Source organism: Phyllopteryx taeniolatus, chromosome 6 (genome assembly GCF_024500385.1).
Source record: "Phyllopteryx taeniolatus isolate TA_2022b chromosome 6, UOR_Ptae_1.2, whole genome shotgun sequence".
In the NCBI taxonomy this organism is placed as follows: domain Eukaryota; kingdom Metazoa; phylum Chordata; class Actinopteri; order Syngnathiformes; family Syngnathidae; genus Phyllopteryx; species Phyllopteryx taeniolatus.
In genome coordinates, this window is record NC_084507.1 from 24910021 (window position 1) to 24927688 (window position 17668).

Here is a 17668-nt window from a genome sequence, read left to right on the forward strand (position 1 = left end):
GAGGATCTTATCCACATGAAGTTACAGCTTTTAAATGGATAGATAATAGGCAAAACCAGATGTAGAAGTGTCATTGAACAACGAGAGAAGTTGAATTTTCATGTTTTGTCACAACATGACAATAACTACAGTACCTGTATAAACTAAATTATCAGGAACTCTTGAATGTTAACTTGTTCATACAAAAAATTCAAACAAGTACTTACTGAGTTGTTACTTGTTTTTTTTTTTAAGATGTGCCGCGATTTCTTACGGAGTCTCTGAGGTTCTGAGCAGTGCTATTTGCTAAAGCAGGATGCTCAGCAGTTTTGGACTGATCGCACTGAACCTTCGTTGCTAGTTTCCCATCCTTAATCATCCCTTTAAAATGTGGCATTACTGTAGCAACTTTAGCTGGAGACCAAGGTTGCTTTGGTATTCTCCCAAGATCTGTCACTTAATTTTTGAGAAAGCAGAGAGTTACAAGAAATGCAAACTGTACAACAATGGATTTTCTTCCCACATTTGAAATGTGACTTATTCGAACTTTGAAACAACGCAGTGATTTGACATCTTCTGCTTGATCCACCATTTAACTGGCAATTATTAATGTGGATAATAGAGACAAAGCAAATATTAGCATTATGATACTCTCCTCACCCTTGTTACTGCATCGAGAAGTGGTACAGTATTCTGTTTGTGATTTACCGTGTCCGTGGTTTTGTTTTCTTTCTGGCCTTTTTGCCCTTGTTCAGCCCTGCAAAAGTAAGTTAGCAAAATCAATGTCAGTTGATTGACTTTGGTGGTAATATTAGCTGTTATTCCACTTACATCTGAAATATCAACAACTCCAAAGAAAAGTAAATACATTTTTAATGGCTTAAAAAAATGCTGATGCATTTGTAAATGAGGTTGATTGTTAGAGGAATTCTAAAGTCGTTTAATCTAAACAACCAATCTCGGCCTACGTACAACAATGGTCCTCATAACCAACAACGCCAATCCAAAGATAAATCAAAATCATGGACTGACGGCAACTCTAATTTGTGCCAAACTTACATGTCGAAACAGGGTACATGCAATGACCAGTCTAAATCTGACTCGTCTAACCGAGACCCTAAAATGACTAGTGACAACTGGGAAAAGGGCTCCCGAACTAACAACTCACAAAGGTAACTTAATGGCGTGGTAGAAGAATCACTTGAGGTGCTCTGCAGCCTGTCCAAGGACAAAAAGCCCATCGGTAGGACCAGGCCGGACTGAGTCGAACAGAGCCACAGAGGACACAAGGTCAACCAGGTAACCTCCGTTGTTCCCCCAATGACCCGCCAAGTGGCTCTGTGACCCCAGTCGACTCCACGACAACCTCACCTCGCCATAACCTTAGTGGACCACTTGGTGACGGCCAATCCCTAGACCCCTCTTGTGCCTTCTTAATCGTCCCACTAGACCCAGGCGAGTGACATCACGCTACTAAATAACGTTCTGCCATTCCGACAGCTATTGGATGAACGAACCGCTAAAGGTACTTCTCGGAAGTTCTATTTAACCGTTACACTTGAGCATGAACTTGTCTGCGAAGCTCTGATTGACCCCGCGGCAGACATCACTGTTATGTCCCACGCCGTGTTCAATCAACTTCTGACATTGCTACAAGCCAGTGGCTGTGACCTTAAACTGCAACAAAGCGCACTAACTATCCGCGCATTTTCAGTGATCAACACCGAGCTAAACACCTTAATTATGCTTCACTGGACAATTGGCCCCATGACGTTAGCCCATCCGGTCTACGGGTCGCCAATTGAATCCGTCCCCCTGCTCATGGGTCAAGACCTGCTCTGCCGCTTTGAGTCACTAATTGATTACAAAAATATTCAGCTGTGGGCGCAGGTGGAACAGGCGTTACCACCACCAACTCGGGAACAGTCCTCAGACCGGTACCTGGTATTGGACCACTCGGAGGACAGCGACCTGTCAGGTTGCACTCCTTCAAGTGACGACACCTGTAGCCACCTCACCACCGCTGAACTCGACACCTTTCTCTGCCATCTTGTCCAACCCCCGCACGAAGATAGCTACTGCCCCAATGTTGCTGGTGGGATTAATTTGCATGACTGTCAGACAGACGACGTCATTCTGGCTTTGTGGGCTGACAAATGGGCAATTTCTCAGGCACTGTTTGATACCCTACAACTTAAGCATCCTGACCTTCAATTAACGTTGAAAACTTTTTGCTTTCCCATTAATACCGTGCCGCGGTCTGCCATCACTGCAGTGGGTGTGTGCGCCCAATGGAATCATCACTCGTTAACTCACTGCTTCCTAGTAGTCCCCAAGCGCGGATGTACTTGTCCGACTGACCGTTCAAGCTGACACCATTAACATTGTTTTGTGGTCACGCGCGAATAGCGATTCCGCTAACCGTGTTTTTCAAACACAAACACCGTCCCCGACACTTGCGAAGTTTTGAGCGATGACGAAGTTATAGTAAAAGCATCGACTGTTAACTTCCCTGTTTAACTGGTCGCACGCGCTAACCAATCAGTAACTTGTCCCCATGCATTCTTTAAACCTTTGCCGGAGTTTAACGACCTGAGTTTGTTGCTGCATGTCACACCCCTCCTTGACGCTTCCCAGACCACCGTGCTGCTAATTTATAACCACACATGGAGCGACATCCACATCCACAGATCTACTTGGCTTAGCCTCTTGATCTGCTCCGACTTCCAAGACGTCAATCTCACGGTCCCCGTGATTGGTCACGTCCCACAAGATCTTACAAAAGGAGGGACCGCACCTGTGATGCCAAACAGGTCCACCAGGGGTCGCTCTTGTGACACGGGACCTTCCCTCAACCTTTTGAGCCCACTCGACCCCCTAACGCGCCCTTCGAAACGTATTTTGTGGACTCTGTCCCTAATCAATGGACTGCATTTTCAGCCATCACACTGAGCTTCATGGTGACTTCTCTACGTAGCTGGTCCGGTATCGCACCATATATATATATATATATATATATATATATATATACACACACACCCCCTTGGCCAGTCCCAAGCCCGGATAAATGCAGAGGGTTTCGTCAGGAAGGGCATCCGGCTTAAAACCTTGCCAAACAAATATGAGCGTTCATCTCAAGAATTCTATACTGGATTTGTTGTGGGCCGGGTTGACAACGTCCGCTACCCGGCACAGTTAACATGCAGGGTGCCAGTGGAAATTCAGCTACTGTGGGTCGAAGACGGAGAGGTGGAACTCGGGTTTTTAGGCAGAAAGAGAAGAGGAAAGCACAGAACCTAGAATTGAATGTGGGGACTTTGAATGTTGGGACTATGACAGGAAAATCTCGGGAGTTAGTTGATATGATGATTAGGAGAAAGGTTGATATATCGTGTGTCCAGGAGACCAGGTGGAATGGCAGTAAGGTTAGAAGTTTAGGGGCAGGGTATAAATGATTTTACCATGGTGTAGATTGGATGAGAAATGGAGTAGGCGTAATTTTAAAGGAAGAGTTAGCAAAGAATTTCTTGGAGGTGAAAAGAGTATCAGATCGAGTGATGAGGCTGAAACTTAAAATTGAGGGTGTTATGTATAATGTGATTAGCGGCTATGCACAAGAGCGGAGGTAGAAGGACGCAGGTGGATTACATCTTTTGCAGACGATGTAATCTGACGGAGGTTACCGACTGTAAGGTAGTGAAAGGGGAGAGTGTGGCTAGACAGCATAGGATGGTGGTGTGTAAAATTACTCTGGTGGTGGGGATGAAGATTAAGAAGACAAAGACAGAGCAGAGAACTAACTATGTGTTGAAGCTGAGAAAGGAAAAGTGTTGTGCGGCTTTTTGGGAAGAGGTGAGACAGGTTCTCGGTAGACAGGAGGAGCTTCCAGAAGACTGGACCACTACAGCCAAGGTGATCAGAGAGACAGGCAGAACAGTACATGGTGCATTTTCTGGCAGGAAAGGAGAGAAGGACACTTGGAAATCATACAAGGAAAAACGTTAGCCAAGAAGAAGTGGGACACTGAGAGGAAAGAGGAGAGGTGAAAGGAATACATTGAGATGCGACGTAGGGCAAAGGTGTAGAGGTGGCAAAGGCCAAACAAGAGGCATATGATGACATGTATGCCAGGTTGGACAATAAAGAAGGAGAAAAGGAACTATACATGTTGGCCAGACAGAGGGACCGAGATGGGAAGGATGTGCAGCAGGTTAGTGTGATTGAGGCTACAGATAGAAATGTGTTGCCTGGTGCCAGTAGTGTGCTGGACAGATGGAAAGAATACTTTTGAGGAGTTGATGAATGAGGAAAATGAGAGAAAAGGAAGACTAGAAGCGGTGGTGGACCAGGAAGTGGCAATGATTAGTAAGGGGGAAGTTAGAAAGGCATTAAAAAGGATGAAAAACGGAAAGGCAGTTGGTCCTGATGACATTCCTGTGGAGGTATGAAAGCATCTCGGAGAGGTGCTGTGGAGTTTTTGACCAGCTTCCATCCATCCATTTTCTACCGCTTATCCGGGTCGGGTCGCGGGGGCAGTAGCTTTAGCAGGGACGCCCAGACGGACCCTCCTCTCCAGCACTCCTGAATAGACCTTACCAGGGAGACTGAGCAGTGTGATCCCCCTGTAGTTGGAACACACCCTCCGGTCCCCCTTCTTAAAAAGGGGGACCACCACCCCAGTCTGCCAATTCAGAGGCACTGTCCCCGATGTCCACGCGATGTTGCAGAGGCGTGTCAACCAGGACAGCCCCACAACATCCAGAGCCTTTAGGAACTCCGGGCGAATCTCATCCACCCCCGGGGCCCTGCCACCAAGGAGCTTTTTAACTACCTCGGTGACCTCAAACCCAGAGATAGGAGAGCCCGCCTCAGAGAACCCACACTCTGCTTCCTCATGGGAAGGCGTGTCGGTGGAATTGAGGAGGTCTTCGAAGTATTTTCCCCACCGACTCACAACGTCCCGAGTCGAGGTCAGCAGCGCCCCATCCCCACTATACACAGTGTTGGTGGTGCACTGCTTTCCTCTCGCTTTGCTCCTGCATTACCTTCCACTTCCGTGAGGCTTCTCAGGCTTAGTGACTAAAGGGGGGTGGGATGCATCAACTCTGTGTAGTTGTACATTCCAATGTTGTGACCACCAGGCTCCTCACGCCTTGGCATACCGCCTCGAACATCCTGAAGATGAGTTTGACTCACCAATGGGGGGAACTGTAGTGTGAAATGAGACGTTGCGTCTTGACCCCTACCCTTACTGGAGACAGCCCAGGCCTGATTTTGAGTGACCTGCGCCACCAAACTGGGGGCCTGTCACCACAGGGAGCACAAACCATGTTTTCCCACTTTCTCCATATCAAAAAACTCACCCAGCCAGCCTCGAACAGATGGCCTTTCAAGCCCCAACGACATTTCCCCACAGTTCCTGTCTGTGCTGTGTCTGAAAGGACTCGACGATTCAACAAGACAAAGGCTCTATTATTGGGTGTTCGCAGTAGACCACCGGATCAAAGTACATTTTTGGAGAATTTGGAAAATGTACCGAATAGCTGTAGTACACGAAAAAATGAAAGTATTTTGATGGGTGACTTTAACACAGGTGTATCGAACAAGTGTTGCCCCACTTATGGTGCCTTTAATAGGTTTAGCAAACCTTTTTATGTGAAACAGCTGATTAAAGAACCTCCAAGAGGAGATCAAAGGACCCAAACTATAATTGATCTTACCCTGGTGTTCGATGAGTGCAATATCTCACAACAAGGAGTGATTGCATATGGGCTCAGTGACCATTGTATTAGGAAGATTCAAAGGCAAACCTTCTTCAGGCTGATCCTTCAAAGAACCACTGTGCGGAAGATTTAAGAGAACGGCTTCGCAGAGTAGACCGGTCTGAAGTGCTTAGGTTGGATTGTGTTGAAGGAGCCTGGGATTTGTTGGACAAAGTTATTCCTTCAAGGAGTATTTATTCCAGCCCTGTATAGCAATTTACTGAAGCATTGCCGTCATTCCCGGCAACATCGGGCTTGCGACCAAACAATTCAATATATATATAAACACACACACTCTGTTTAAGCGTAAGTAAGGCTAAGTGCATTGTTAGTCAGCACCTATACAAATACCTTCACCATGCTTTATGTAGATAAAAAGCTTTCACGTCCAGCCACAGTTTTGAGCTTCATCAAAAAGCAATATTTTTTAGTCTGGTACTAGAGTGTATTCTGTGGTGTCCAGAACAAATCTGGAACATCATTCCACTGAAAAATAGTCATAGATTATTTATTTTTTTCCTGAAATAAGGCTTCCTATTCTGGATGTGGTTGCAGAAATTAAGAGTTTAAATTAAGGAAGTATTTGAAAGCCTTTGAACATTAAACATGAGACAGAAGAGTACCACCAGAGACATAGTAAGACACTTAAGTGACTATGCAAGTATGAACAGTTTTGTATCAGAAATGTTGAAAATCACCACTTGTTCAAATGTGCCTCCAAGTTAGCTTGATGGCTAATTTGGTGAAATGTCCCGATTCTTCATTTTTGATACTCCTGTATTTCAATGATACAATTTCCCAAGAATGAAAACATGTTTAATGAGAGAACTGCAGCAATGCTTTCCAACATTAAATAACTATATACTTGGCGAAGTATATCAACACCAGAAAATGCTCTTTTTAATTCATTTAATTCATTTTTGAGGTCCCTTGAGCAAGATTTAACTGTTTAAAGTTAAAACTTTGTACTGAATTGTGTATTTACTGTATTAATTAGTACTAGCATACGGTATAGTCCACGGTGTACTATAAGTATCCATATGTGTTGAGTGTCGAATTTACGTAATGCTTAACTATACCGTATCTTCTCGTCAGCTATTAACGAAAGAAACACGGGCCAAGATCGGCGACATCATCATTATGACTGACCTTGTAATTGCAGCTGCAGCCAAGGTCCTCTGTTCCAACATGAACAAGAGCTGAAGTGGTTGGCTTTGAAACTTCCTCTGGCATTGCGGGTTTGTAGAAAGGGTTTCTCAGGAGGTGGTTCAGACTGCCATGTGTTCCATTATTGGGTGCTGGTGTTAGACCTAGAAGATCTGAGATTAACAAAAAAAGAAGTTTACAGTCAGCTAAACAGACCAATAGACTTACTTTAAACAGGGAATCCAATAAAAATATAGTGGCGCTATTTGCTAACATTGGAAGTATGTGCCGCTAGAGCCCAAAGTACAGTGGAGCCTGGAGATACAAGTGACCCAACCTTTTCGAGAATGAGCTGATAACCGGCCGAGTTTCTGCTTTGACATGCGAGCCCAAACATGAGAAACAAGTGGTGTCTTGCGACAGGTGGCTCCACATACTCACTTGACAACAAGCACCACTTTGACTGATATAATTCAATATTCTTTAAGAAGAGGCGTCAAGCTATACATTGCCACTACCAGTTGGAGTTTACTTGAAAATTAAAGCATAAAACAAAGAGAAGGGCACGTGTGTTTAAAAGAAAAACATAGCCGCTATCAAGCAAGCATACGATGGAAAACAACACAGACACAGAGGCTAACAATTAACATGCGCAGACACGCACGCATGCGCACACACAATAAAACCGGCGAAGAGGGTTTAAAACAATTGGAAGCATTACGGAGAAAACGTCTGCAGAAGACGCAAGCCATTCACGCAAATGGGAAAAGCAGATCAGCTCGCATAACATTATGAAAGAAGAACCGAAGGTGACGTGAGAGTGCCAATGTTGTTACCGTGTGTTTGTACACAATACCGTGCAGCAGAGGTGTGGAGTCGAGTCACATGACTTGGACTCGAGTCAGACTTAAGTCATGAATTAGGTGACTTTAGACTGGACAAAATGTCACAAGACTTGCAACTCGACTTGGACTTGAACAGCAATGACTCGTGACTTCACTCAGACTTGAGCCCACTGACTTGAAAAGACTTTTGTTTTTCGAATGTGGGAAGAAACCGGAGGACCCGGAGAAAACCCACGCAGGCACGGGGAGAACATGCAAACTCCACACAGGTGAGGCCGGAGTTCAACCCAGGTCCTCAGAACTGTGAGGCAGATGTGCTAACCAGTCGGCCACCGTGCCGCCCATAATCAGAGAAAGAAGATATACAATATAATTTAGATAAAATAAAATAAATGTTGGCGGCGCAGTGGCCGTTTGCATGTTCTCCCCATGCCTGAATAAAGAATCACCCTTTATTGTCACGAACATGCATGCACGCACACGAAATGGGTTCTCTGCATTTAACCCATCACAGTGAACACATACACATACACACTGGAGCAGGGGGCAGCTGAAGCGCCCTGGGAGCATTTCGGGGTATCGGTGTCTTGCTCAAGGACACCACAGCCGTGAGTCCGGGGGATGTCGGCGGATGGTCCAGTCGGGGTCTTGAACCTAGGTCCCCCACGGTGGCAGGCGATGATCTTAACCATTGGGCCACGGCCGCTGAAGCCTAAATTGCCCGTAGGTGCGAATGGTTGTTTGTTTGTGCCCTGCTATTGCCGACCATTTCAGGGCGTACCCCGCCTCCCGTCCGAAGGTAGCTGGGATCGGCTGTATGTGTGAATACTGATGCTGTGACAATGTCATTTCCCTAATAAATCCCCTTCCACAACTTCTTCTGGCTGTGTCAAATGCTCGGTTTGTAATAGGTTAGTTAGGTCACGTTATTTGTGCCCTAGGGTAGATTTGGTTGTAGCGAGTTGGCTTATTTGGATTGTTTTACTTACTTTACTTGTCTGTCAAAGTACAATGTACTGTCTGTTTGCTGATATTTTCTATTATGTACTGATGTAGGAATAAGTGCTATTAATTATACTAACATGGCTCAAGTAAAAGTAGTCCTCCAAATAAATAAAGTGTTCAGTGAGCAAAAACTTCTCGAGTCTTGAGAAAATGGTGAGTACCTTTTATTTCATTATGTATTTTTATTCGGTGCAAGAACGTCAAATAGATACAAATATATCATAGGAATGTATAAATTGAAATATTGCGCCGTTTGATGGCCTGGGTTATACAGTTTATCACTCATATTCATAAACAAACTCAATTCTGTGGCGTTTTGCTTCGTTTGTCAGCATTGACCTTGCTGGCTTTCCTCAGACAAAGCTGTGTGGTTGTTTTAAATACTCAACATGTAAGTATCTTTTGCTTTATGTTAAGTTTGAGAGTAAACTTCAACTCAGAGTGGTAATAAAAATCTTGAAGCCTCTTTTTCTTCTGGTAGCCATTGGTCATCACTGCCACTCACCCCGTCCTCATTTGACTCAAAGGGTGTGTGCTTAACTACCCTGTAGACCTAACACATGCTACACAGGTCCAGCAAAACAAAGACATGAATCATTTCTCTCTTGATGGAGGTAATTTGCACAAAATATTGTTACATTCCAAAAATACAAAATGTAAATTCTAATGACATCAATTAAAGTTATTTATTTATTATTATTATTATTTTAGTTTCCCTATTTATGTATTTATTTAATTTTCCCATTGAGAAACAACATCTGTTCCTCCATGGAGTCCTGGGTCAAGGCAGCACACAGAGTTTTCAACATAACATTTTTTTGTAATTATTTATAACCTGCCTGTTCAGCTGCATGGCCTTGCAGAATGACTCGCTCACAGCCGAAGAAGAAGAAGTGGCGAGAACCAATGAAGAACCCTCGAGAATCAACGAAGAAGAGCACGCAAGAAGACGCGCCCGCCCCCAACTGCGGCGGAGGCAAACAAAACCGCGCCCCAACCCTGCCAAAATCAATGACCACTCGCCCCAGCACAACACGCGGAACAAAACCATACCGCGCAAAGGAGGCCCCCACAACGCGCAATTTTAGGGTCTTAGTTTTTATTTGAACTTTTTACAATAAAAGACGAGACTTTGAATAAGTTGCCGAATTACAGTTAGAACGAATAGACTGTCAACATTCAGGTATGTACAAGGTTTGTGATTTTATGGCCCAAAAGCATACCATGAGGTACAGTGCCGTGAAAAGGCATTGGCCCCCTGAACACATTTTTTCCCCCCACTTTAATGTTTAAGATCATCAAACAAATCTTACTATCAGACAAATAAAACCAAAGTGAACTTAAAATTCTGTTTTTAAAAAAGATGATTTCATTTATTAATGAAATTTTGTTTTATTGAAAGTTACCTGGCCTGTGTGAAAAAGTAATGGCCCCCTAAAACTGGTGGGCCATCCTCAGCAGCATAAACTCAAAAAAGTGTTTTCTATTACTGGCAATGAGTCTTGGACATCTCCCTGGTGATATTTTGGGCCACTCTTCCTTGCAGAATTGTTTAAATTCATCAAAAGTTGAGGGTTCCTGAGCATAAACAACCTTTGTAATGTCATGCCACTGCGTTTCAAGTCTGGACTTTGATTAGGCCACTCCAAAACCTTAGTTTTGTTTTTTTAAGCCATTCAGAAGTTGACTTTCTGGTGTGTTTCGGATCATTATCCTGCTGAAGAACCCAAGACAACATAACATACTTTTGATACAGTAAATCACTCTGTTCTTCTTACCAAGCTCTCAAAATTTAACTTCTCTCGCAAAGCTGTGAGCTGGATTGAATCATATCTGCATGACCGAACACAATCTGTATCAGTTAACAACTGCAGATCAGAGTCTCTTAGGCTAACCTCTGGAGTCCCTCAGGGATCAATATTGGGCCCCCTTTTATTTAGTCTTTATATCAACGATTTGCCCACTGTTTGCTCTGAAGCAGAGTGCGTAATGTATGCAGACGACACAGTTTTCTTTGTTCATGGTCGCTCCAAAGATACTGTTGCTGCTAAACTCACTAATACAATGTCCTGTGTCACAACTTGGTTGCAGGAGTGCTGTCTACAGCTAAACGTTTCTAAAACTGTAGGCATGTATCTCACTAAAACAAATAGAGTATCACCTGACCCCGACATACTTGTTAATGGAGAAAAAATGCAAATTGTCAGCCAATACAAATATCTTGGGTTAATAATTGATTCACAGCTTTCCTTTAAAGCCCATATTGACAAATTGTGTAAAAATATCAAATTAAACCTCGCAAATTTTCGTGCAATTCGGGATGAAATGTCAACTGAAGCTGCAAAAATTTACCTGCATTCGATGATTCTTAGTCACTTTAACTATTGCATAACCAGTTGGTCCCAGGCTGGTCAGAATGCAAAAAAACCATTGGAAGTTTTGTACAAACAAGTAATTAAAGTGATGGATAAAAAACCAAGGCACTATCATCACTGTGCAATTTTAAAAAAATACAGTCTTTTAAACTGGGACCGTCTTCACATATTTGCAGATTTAAATTTGATTTATAAAGTACTGCATGATCTGGCCCCAGCTCCTCTGGCTGAGTTCATCAGCCAAAGAAACAGCTCTGAGCGTGTCACTCGAGGCTCTGTCAGAGGTGACTGTCTCATTCCTCTGCGCAGGAGCACTTTCAGTAAGTCAGCCTGGTCAGTGAGGAGCGCTGGTGAGTGGAACTCAGTACCTAAGGAGGTTAAACTGCTTACAACATACAAGGCCTTCACAAAAAAACTGAAAATGTGGCTAGTTAACACCTATAGCTGCCAACACTAAAAGACAAGTATGTTATGTTGTCTTTTTGTTATGATCAAAAAAATTATGGTTTTATTCTCTCTTAATAGTATAGTTTGATTATGTATCCTGTATTATAATGTCTTGTAGATGTATTTTACTGCTTTTTTACATCATGGCCAGGGGACTACAGATGAAAACTAGCCTTCTGGCTAATTCTGGCTTTTTTAACCATGTGTACTTCATGTGTTTTATGAAATTGCATTGTCCCCTTTCAAAAATAAACTGAACTGAACTGAAGTGCGCTTCAGCTCGAAACTGATGGCTGAACATTCTCCTTCAGGATTTTTTGTTAAAGAGCAGAATTCATGGTTCCATCAATCACAGCAGGTTGTCCAGGTCCTGAAGGACATGCGTGTTTTTGGCATGTGGGAGGAAACCAGAGTGCCCGGAGAAAACCCACAGAGGCATGTGGACAACATGCAAACTCCACAGAGGCGGGGCTGGGGATTGTCCTCAGAACTGTGAGGCACACACACTAACCAGACATCCACCGTGCCTCCCTAGGAAACAGTATAGTAATATTCAGTAATAGAATAGTAATATGGAACTCTGGAACTGTGCGAGGTACCATCCTGCTTCAAGCGCTCCACCATCATCCCAGTCCCCAAGAAACCTGAAATCTCGGGTCTGAATGACTACAGGCCTGTCGCCCTGACATCTGTGGTCATGAAGTCCCTTGAACGCCTTGTGCTGGACCAACTCAAGCGCGTCAGAGGTCCCTATGCGAGGATCCTGTTCATGGACTTCTGCACAGTGTTCAACACCATTATGCCCGAACTCCTCTCCTCCAAGTTTCTCCAGCTCAGCGTCTCGCCTCCCATCTGCCAGTGGATTTACAGCTTCCTGACAGGCAGGAGACAGCAGGTGAGGCTGGAAGACACCACCACATCTATACACACCACCAGCACCGGGACGCCCCAAGGATGTGTCCTCTCTCCGCTGCTCTTCTCTCTCTACACGAACGACTGCACCTCAACGCACTTGGCTGTCAAACTCCAGACGACACCACAGTCATCGGCATCATCAAAGACGGTGACGTGTCCGTATCGACAGGAAGTGGAGAGACTAGAGCTGTGGTGCGGCTGACACGACCTGGAGCTGAACAGGCTCAAGACTGTAGAGATGATCGTGGATTTCAGGAGGCATCCTGCGCCACAGCTGCCCCTCACGCTGTCCAACTGCCCTGTGTCAACCGTCGAGACCTTCAAGTTCCTGGGAATCAGTCTCTCAGGACCTGAAGTGGGAGACCAACATCAACTCCATCCTCAATAAGACCCAGTAGAGGATGTACTTCCTGCGGCGTCTGAGAAAGCACGGCCTGCCACCGGAGCTGCTGAGGCAGTTTTACGCAGCCATCATCGTATCAGTCCTGTGTTCATCCATCACAGTGTGGTTCGGTGGTGCCACAGAAAAGGACAAACTCCGACTGCAACGGACAATTAAAACTGCTGAAAAAATTGTGGGTACCCCTCTACCCAGCCATGAGGACTTGCACACTGCCAGAACTAAGACAAAAGCATGCAAAATCCTTTTGGATCCTCCACATCCTGGTCACCACCTCTTCCAGCTCCTTCCCTCAGGTAGGTGCTATCGAACAATGGAAACTAGAACGAGCAGAAATTCCAACAGCTTCTTCCCTCTTGCCATTAACTTCTTAAACAGCTAACTTACAATTCCAATGTAACATGCTGCCAATTTATCTTGATTGTAGTCACATCTCTGTCGGGCCAATTATACATTATTTGTGCGCTAACTGTAGTAGTCTCGCCACGCTGCACTAATTGCATATCTGTTGTTGACCAATACTGGCCACTCATGTGCCTTACACGACCTGGAGCTCATCTGCACCACTTGCACATTTGACATTGTTCCGGAATATCGCACTACGAGTCACTTTGAACTGCATACATTTCTTTAAGTCTGTGCGCCATTTGCACTTTGGTCACTGCACCAGACTACTGTTCTATTAGTCATTTCAAACTTTGACCAAGACACTGCATTATTTGCACAATTGTCAAAATAATAATTATAAAAAATGAGTTTTCTTATATGATTACTAAAACATGACTGTGTAGCGCCCCGTACAACTCTAAAAAAAGTTGTCCCCCGCACCATGTGTCAGCTACGGCTACCAAAATTTGTAGACACGTGTAGCACCCGGAGACCTACAAAAAACTCAGCAGAAGCCATGTCCTAAAATAAACAGGAAGTGAGCGTTGACTTTTTGAAAATAAATACTTTGACCCTTTTGTGACCATTTTTTCACATTCTCAGGGGTCATACTTTCGCCAACTTGTCCTACAGCTTTCATCCGATTGACTTCAAACTTGATGTGTAACATCTGCAGACCAGGGACATTAAAAGTTGTTCAAAGCTTTTTGCTCTGCCAGACTATATGATAGGGGCCACGCTGTTCGCCAAGAAACCAACACTGTTTTGAGGGTCTAAACATGCAAGAAAATTCATGAAACTACACACACATCAAGCCTGGCAAACATTTTTATATTTCAAAATTATTTGTGCATTTAAAAAAAACCTTAGCCATACCCTAAACCAGTAGTTCCCTAACTTTCTCTGCTGGGCCCCACTGTGGTTAATAAAAACAACATTTGTGCCCCCCAAAACAAAAACAAACAAACAAAACAAAAACAAAAAAGGGACATACGTGCACATTTTGTATTCAGAGTCAATTGCAGTTTATTTCACACACTGTAATTAATATAAACTCAACGTTTTTTGAAACAATAAATGTGAACTGGCATAAAATGCAGGTTGTTAATAAGTGTAATTGTTTTTAAGCACCTTAACTGTGTAATTATGTTCAGTGTAACATTTTTTTTTAAATATTCAACATTGCTCATAATGAATTTTTGAAAAAATGCCTCTGCAAAAATTGTTTTTTAAAACATGGACCAACTCCCTGAGAGGGGGAAAAAAAAAAAAACAACCTAAAGGTTTGTTGTGCACCTCTAATTCTCCCATCTTTTCAGTGACTGATGTGGGCCCGCTTCATGCTGCAGATCTTATCAAATCTGGGTTGCAATTTCGAGATTGCCACTCTGAGTTCATTTTCAATGTCCAGGTTTGATCTGTAATTTGGTTTTGATTGAGGCCACCGCGGAAAACCCGATCTCACTTCGGTCGGACGTAGCAAAAGGAAGGAGTGTGGCTCGCTCTCTCTTTTCAAGAAGTGGGTATTTGTTTTCACTCCAATCAAAATGCAGATAGTGTCTTTGACTGAAACTGCAGCTCCATTGTTGAGTCAAAGGCGACATCAATGAACTCTTCCTCCTCTGATGTGCTTAAGTTGGCAGGTGGTGATGCACTGAAGGGATCACGGATCCAATCATGTTCTTTTGGATCCTGCATCTGGATGTGTACTTCCATATATGAGATCACTGTGTTCTGCAGCTTGTTGTCTTCAATGAATGATTTCAGGTTTTCAAATGAGTTCACGCAGCCACATCTCAAGTTTTTTGATGAATGATGTGATTTTATCTGCCAGATGTGGCGGGTGTTTATTTGTGCACTGCAACCGCAAATTCACTTTGTTGAGTTTCAGAAACATGTCACTGAGGTGTGCAAGTTTCATGAGGAACTTGTTACAGTAAAAGTTGTGGGCAAGATCGTTGCCTTCAAAAAGCGAAGGATTTGATCTCGCAGTAAACAGACTCTGGACAGCAGAGTGACAGCCGTCGGGGTCGGGACTGCTATGTTCATCAAATATTGGCTGATTAGGTTCGCTGTGATGAGATGGACCGAGCGCCTTGTGTATGCATTCTGATGCAAATATCTGCTGTTAAAATATTGTAAGAAAATGCCATTGAAATAATAGCTTGTCGGTTAAAACGGCAAAAGTTAGATCTCGATAAATTATGGTGAATAGTTTTTTTTTCAGCAAAGCAAGCCGCACATTTCTAATTACCAGTATACAGGAAGTCCTCGAGTTACGACGCACTCGACCTACGACGTTTCGACTTTACGACGCCCGTGCCTCGTCCGCCATTTTGTCCCGGCACCATAGTGTTTCTGCTTAGCTAGTGCATAGTGCGCGTCTGTGTTTGTGCGGTGGGAGTATCTTTGCCTTTTTCACACTCTCAGCAGTAATGGTAAGTACAGCATGTATTTTAGTTCCTTTATACGAAGTCGGGAGACGCAGGGGTTCACTCCCTTCTCTCGTCGCACAGCCGAGCCGGGTGGCGGCAACGATAAAGGCACGAAGCACCGATTTGCTGCTTGAATGGATTTATTATATTCGACGTCAACGGGTCCACGCTAATCGCTACTCTTCCCCGGTCGCCGTCACGACACTTGCCACTGTAGACACTCGCACCTCCGCACACTCCTTCCTCCTTCACGGTCCCGCCGGACGACGCCTGCGCAGTCCCGTCTCACTCACACATCGACGCACACGCCCACACACGCTGAGCTTGCTGTCACAATCACGTGGGACAATACCCGTAACAGAAGTATTTCGCCATAAATGTCGACTTTAACGGTGAAATCCGACTTACGCGGAAATTGGTCTTACGTCGCCAGCGTAGGAACGGAACTCGTTCGTAAATTGAGGGCTTCCTGTATACAGTATTTCTTCAAGACAGCATTTTTGCTGGTAAATGCTGTTTTTTTTAGTGTTTTAAACGTTATTGCGACGTATACTAATCTTATTCCAGACTTGTTTGACTTCATCGATCTATCAAACTTACAGAAAAATTCCTATTTTAGTTGTCTACCATGTACCTGTAAAGTTAATGATGAGTACACGTATTGGTTTGTGAGTGTCGGCCCCCTCAAAGGGCCAATATGACTGTGAAACCATATCATTGTTGAATTGACATTATTTTAATGCATATACATAACACCATTTTTGGATAATTAGTTTTAAAACCAAAAGTCTGGGTTATGGTCTTCAGCTATTGGAATCGTACAACAATTTACTGTCTTACATATCTGGAAATGTTTGTATAGACTTTAGCAGGAATAACTGTTGATGACACATAATCTGCTTTCCCCGACCCTCTTAAAACCAACATGTGATCTATAAAATGCTATTTTAAAGACCTTAAAACTTGTATCTCCCCCCCGGAACAAGAAGGTAAATGAATGCTGCCTTTTTAGTGGTTTCAAAGCTGTCGCTTCAGCTGTTGCAATAGAAAGACCAAAGACCAAAGGTCTGGGATAATAGTATGTTCAGCCATTGGATTAGTGCAACAATTATTTCATGTTTAGAAAAGTTGGCATCGATTTTAGCAGTAACCATTGAACCCAAATCTGAACACGTGTTTGTAGACATGCTTTGACATGTTCGGGATGACCGCGCGTTACCTTACGCCAACATGATTGTTTTACAACAATGCATACTTATACCGCATGACACTTTTACAACCCTTTGAAGTACCAATTCCCTCTGTGCGTGCTTAAGTTCTGGCAAAAGCCCCCCCCCCAAATGTTGATAGACTAGGCCCACTCACCCTATGTTAACCCCGTGTTTCCAGACCTGGATGAGCGCGTGTGACCCTTGCCCTATACCCATATGCCCATATACTTTTTTGCAAAAAGCTGATCGACTCCTCCCTCTGACCATATGTCAGCTCCAGTGTTTCCTGACTTGCACTGACATGCCCCCGATATGACCTCGCGTGACCCTTTGAAATGCCAATTTTATCGCTTTAGTGCCGCTCCCGTCGATTCACCTGGCAAATCTACGCTCTCGACCCAACAAAATGGACGAGCGTCATCTTCTCACAAAGACCTGTAAAGACATCGGACGTTCTGCCGCCCTGTGCTTCACGCAGACTTGGCAATGTGACCCCATCCCCAATGGTGCCGTAATGCTTCCGGGCTTCCAACTACATCGAGGGCACCGTGTCACGGAGCTATCGGGGAAAACAAAAGGTGGCGGAATATGCTTCTATATCAACGACACGTGGTGTACTGACGTCTCGGAACTGAACACAAACCGCAGCCTGGACTTGGAGTTGCTGTTTTTTTAACCCGAAGCCATTCTACTCGCCGTGCGAGTTCGCTTCTTTCATCCTCGCCGGTGTTGACTCTCAGGGCTAACACAAACGCCACACT

The 17668-nt window shown here is 44.1% G+C and overlaps 1 protein-coding gene across 12 annotated transcripts in view; it reads right to left on the reverse strand.

The window, feature by feature from the left end:
- enpp2 (ectonucleotide pyrophosphatase/phosphodiesterase 2) overlaps positions 1-17668 on the reverse strand; it is a 148872-nt gene that overhangs the window by 63103 nt on the left and 68101 nt on the right. For all 12 annotated transcript variants that reach the window (XR_009789032.1, XR_009789031.1, XR_009789030.1 and 9 more), the window contains one exon: positions 6891-7060. Coding sequence is in view for 9 of the 12 variants with exons in the window: in XM_061776876.1 (XP_061632860.1) it covers positions 6891-7060 (170 nt within the window). In the remaining 3 variants the exon portion in view is untranslated. The remainder of the gene's footprint in view (positions 1-6890; positions 7061-17668) is intronic.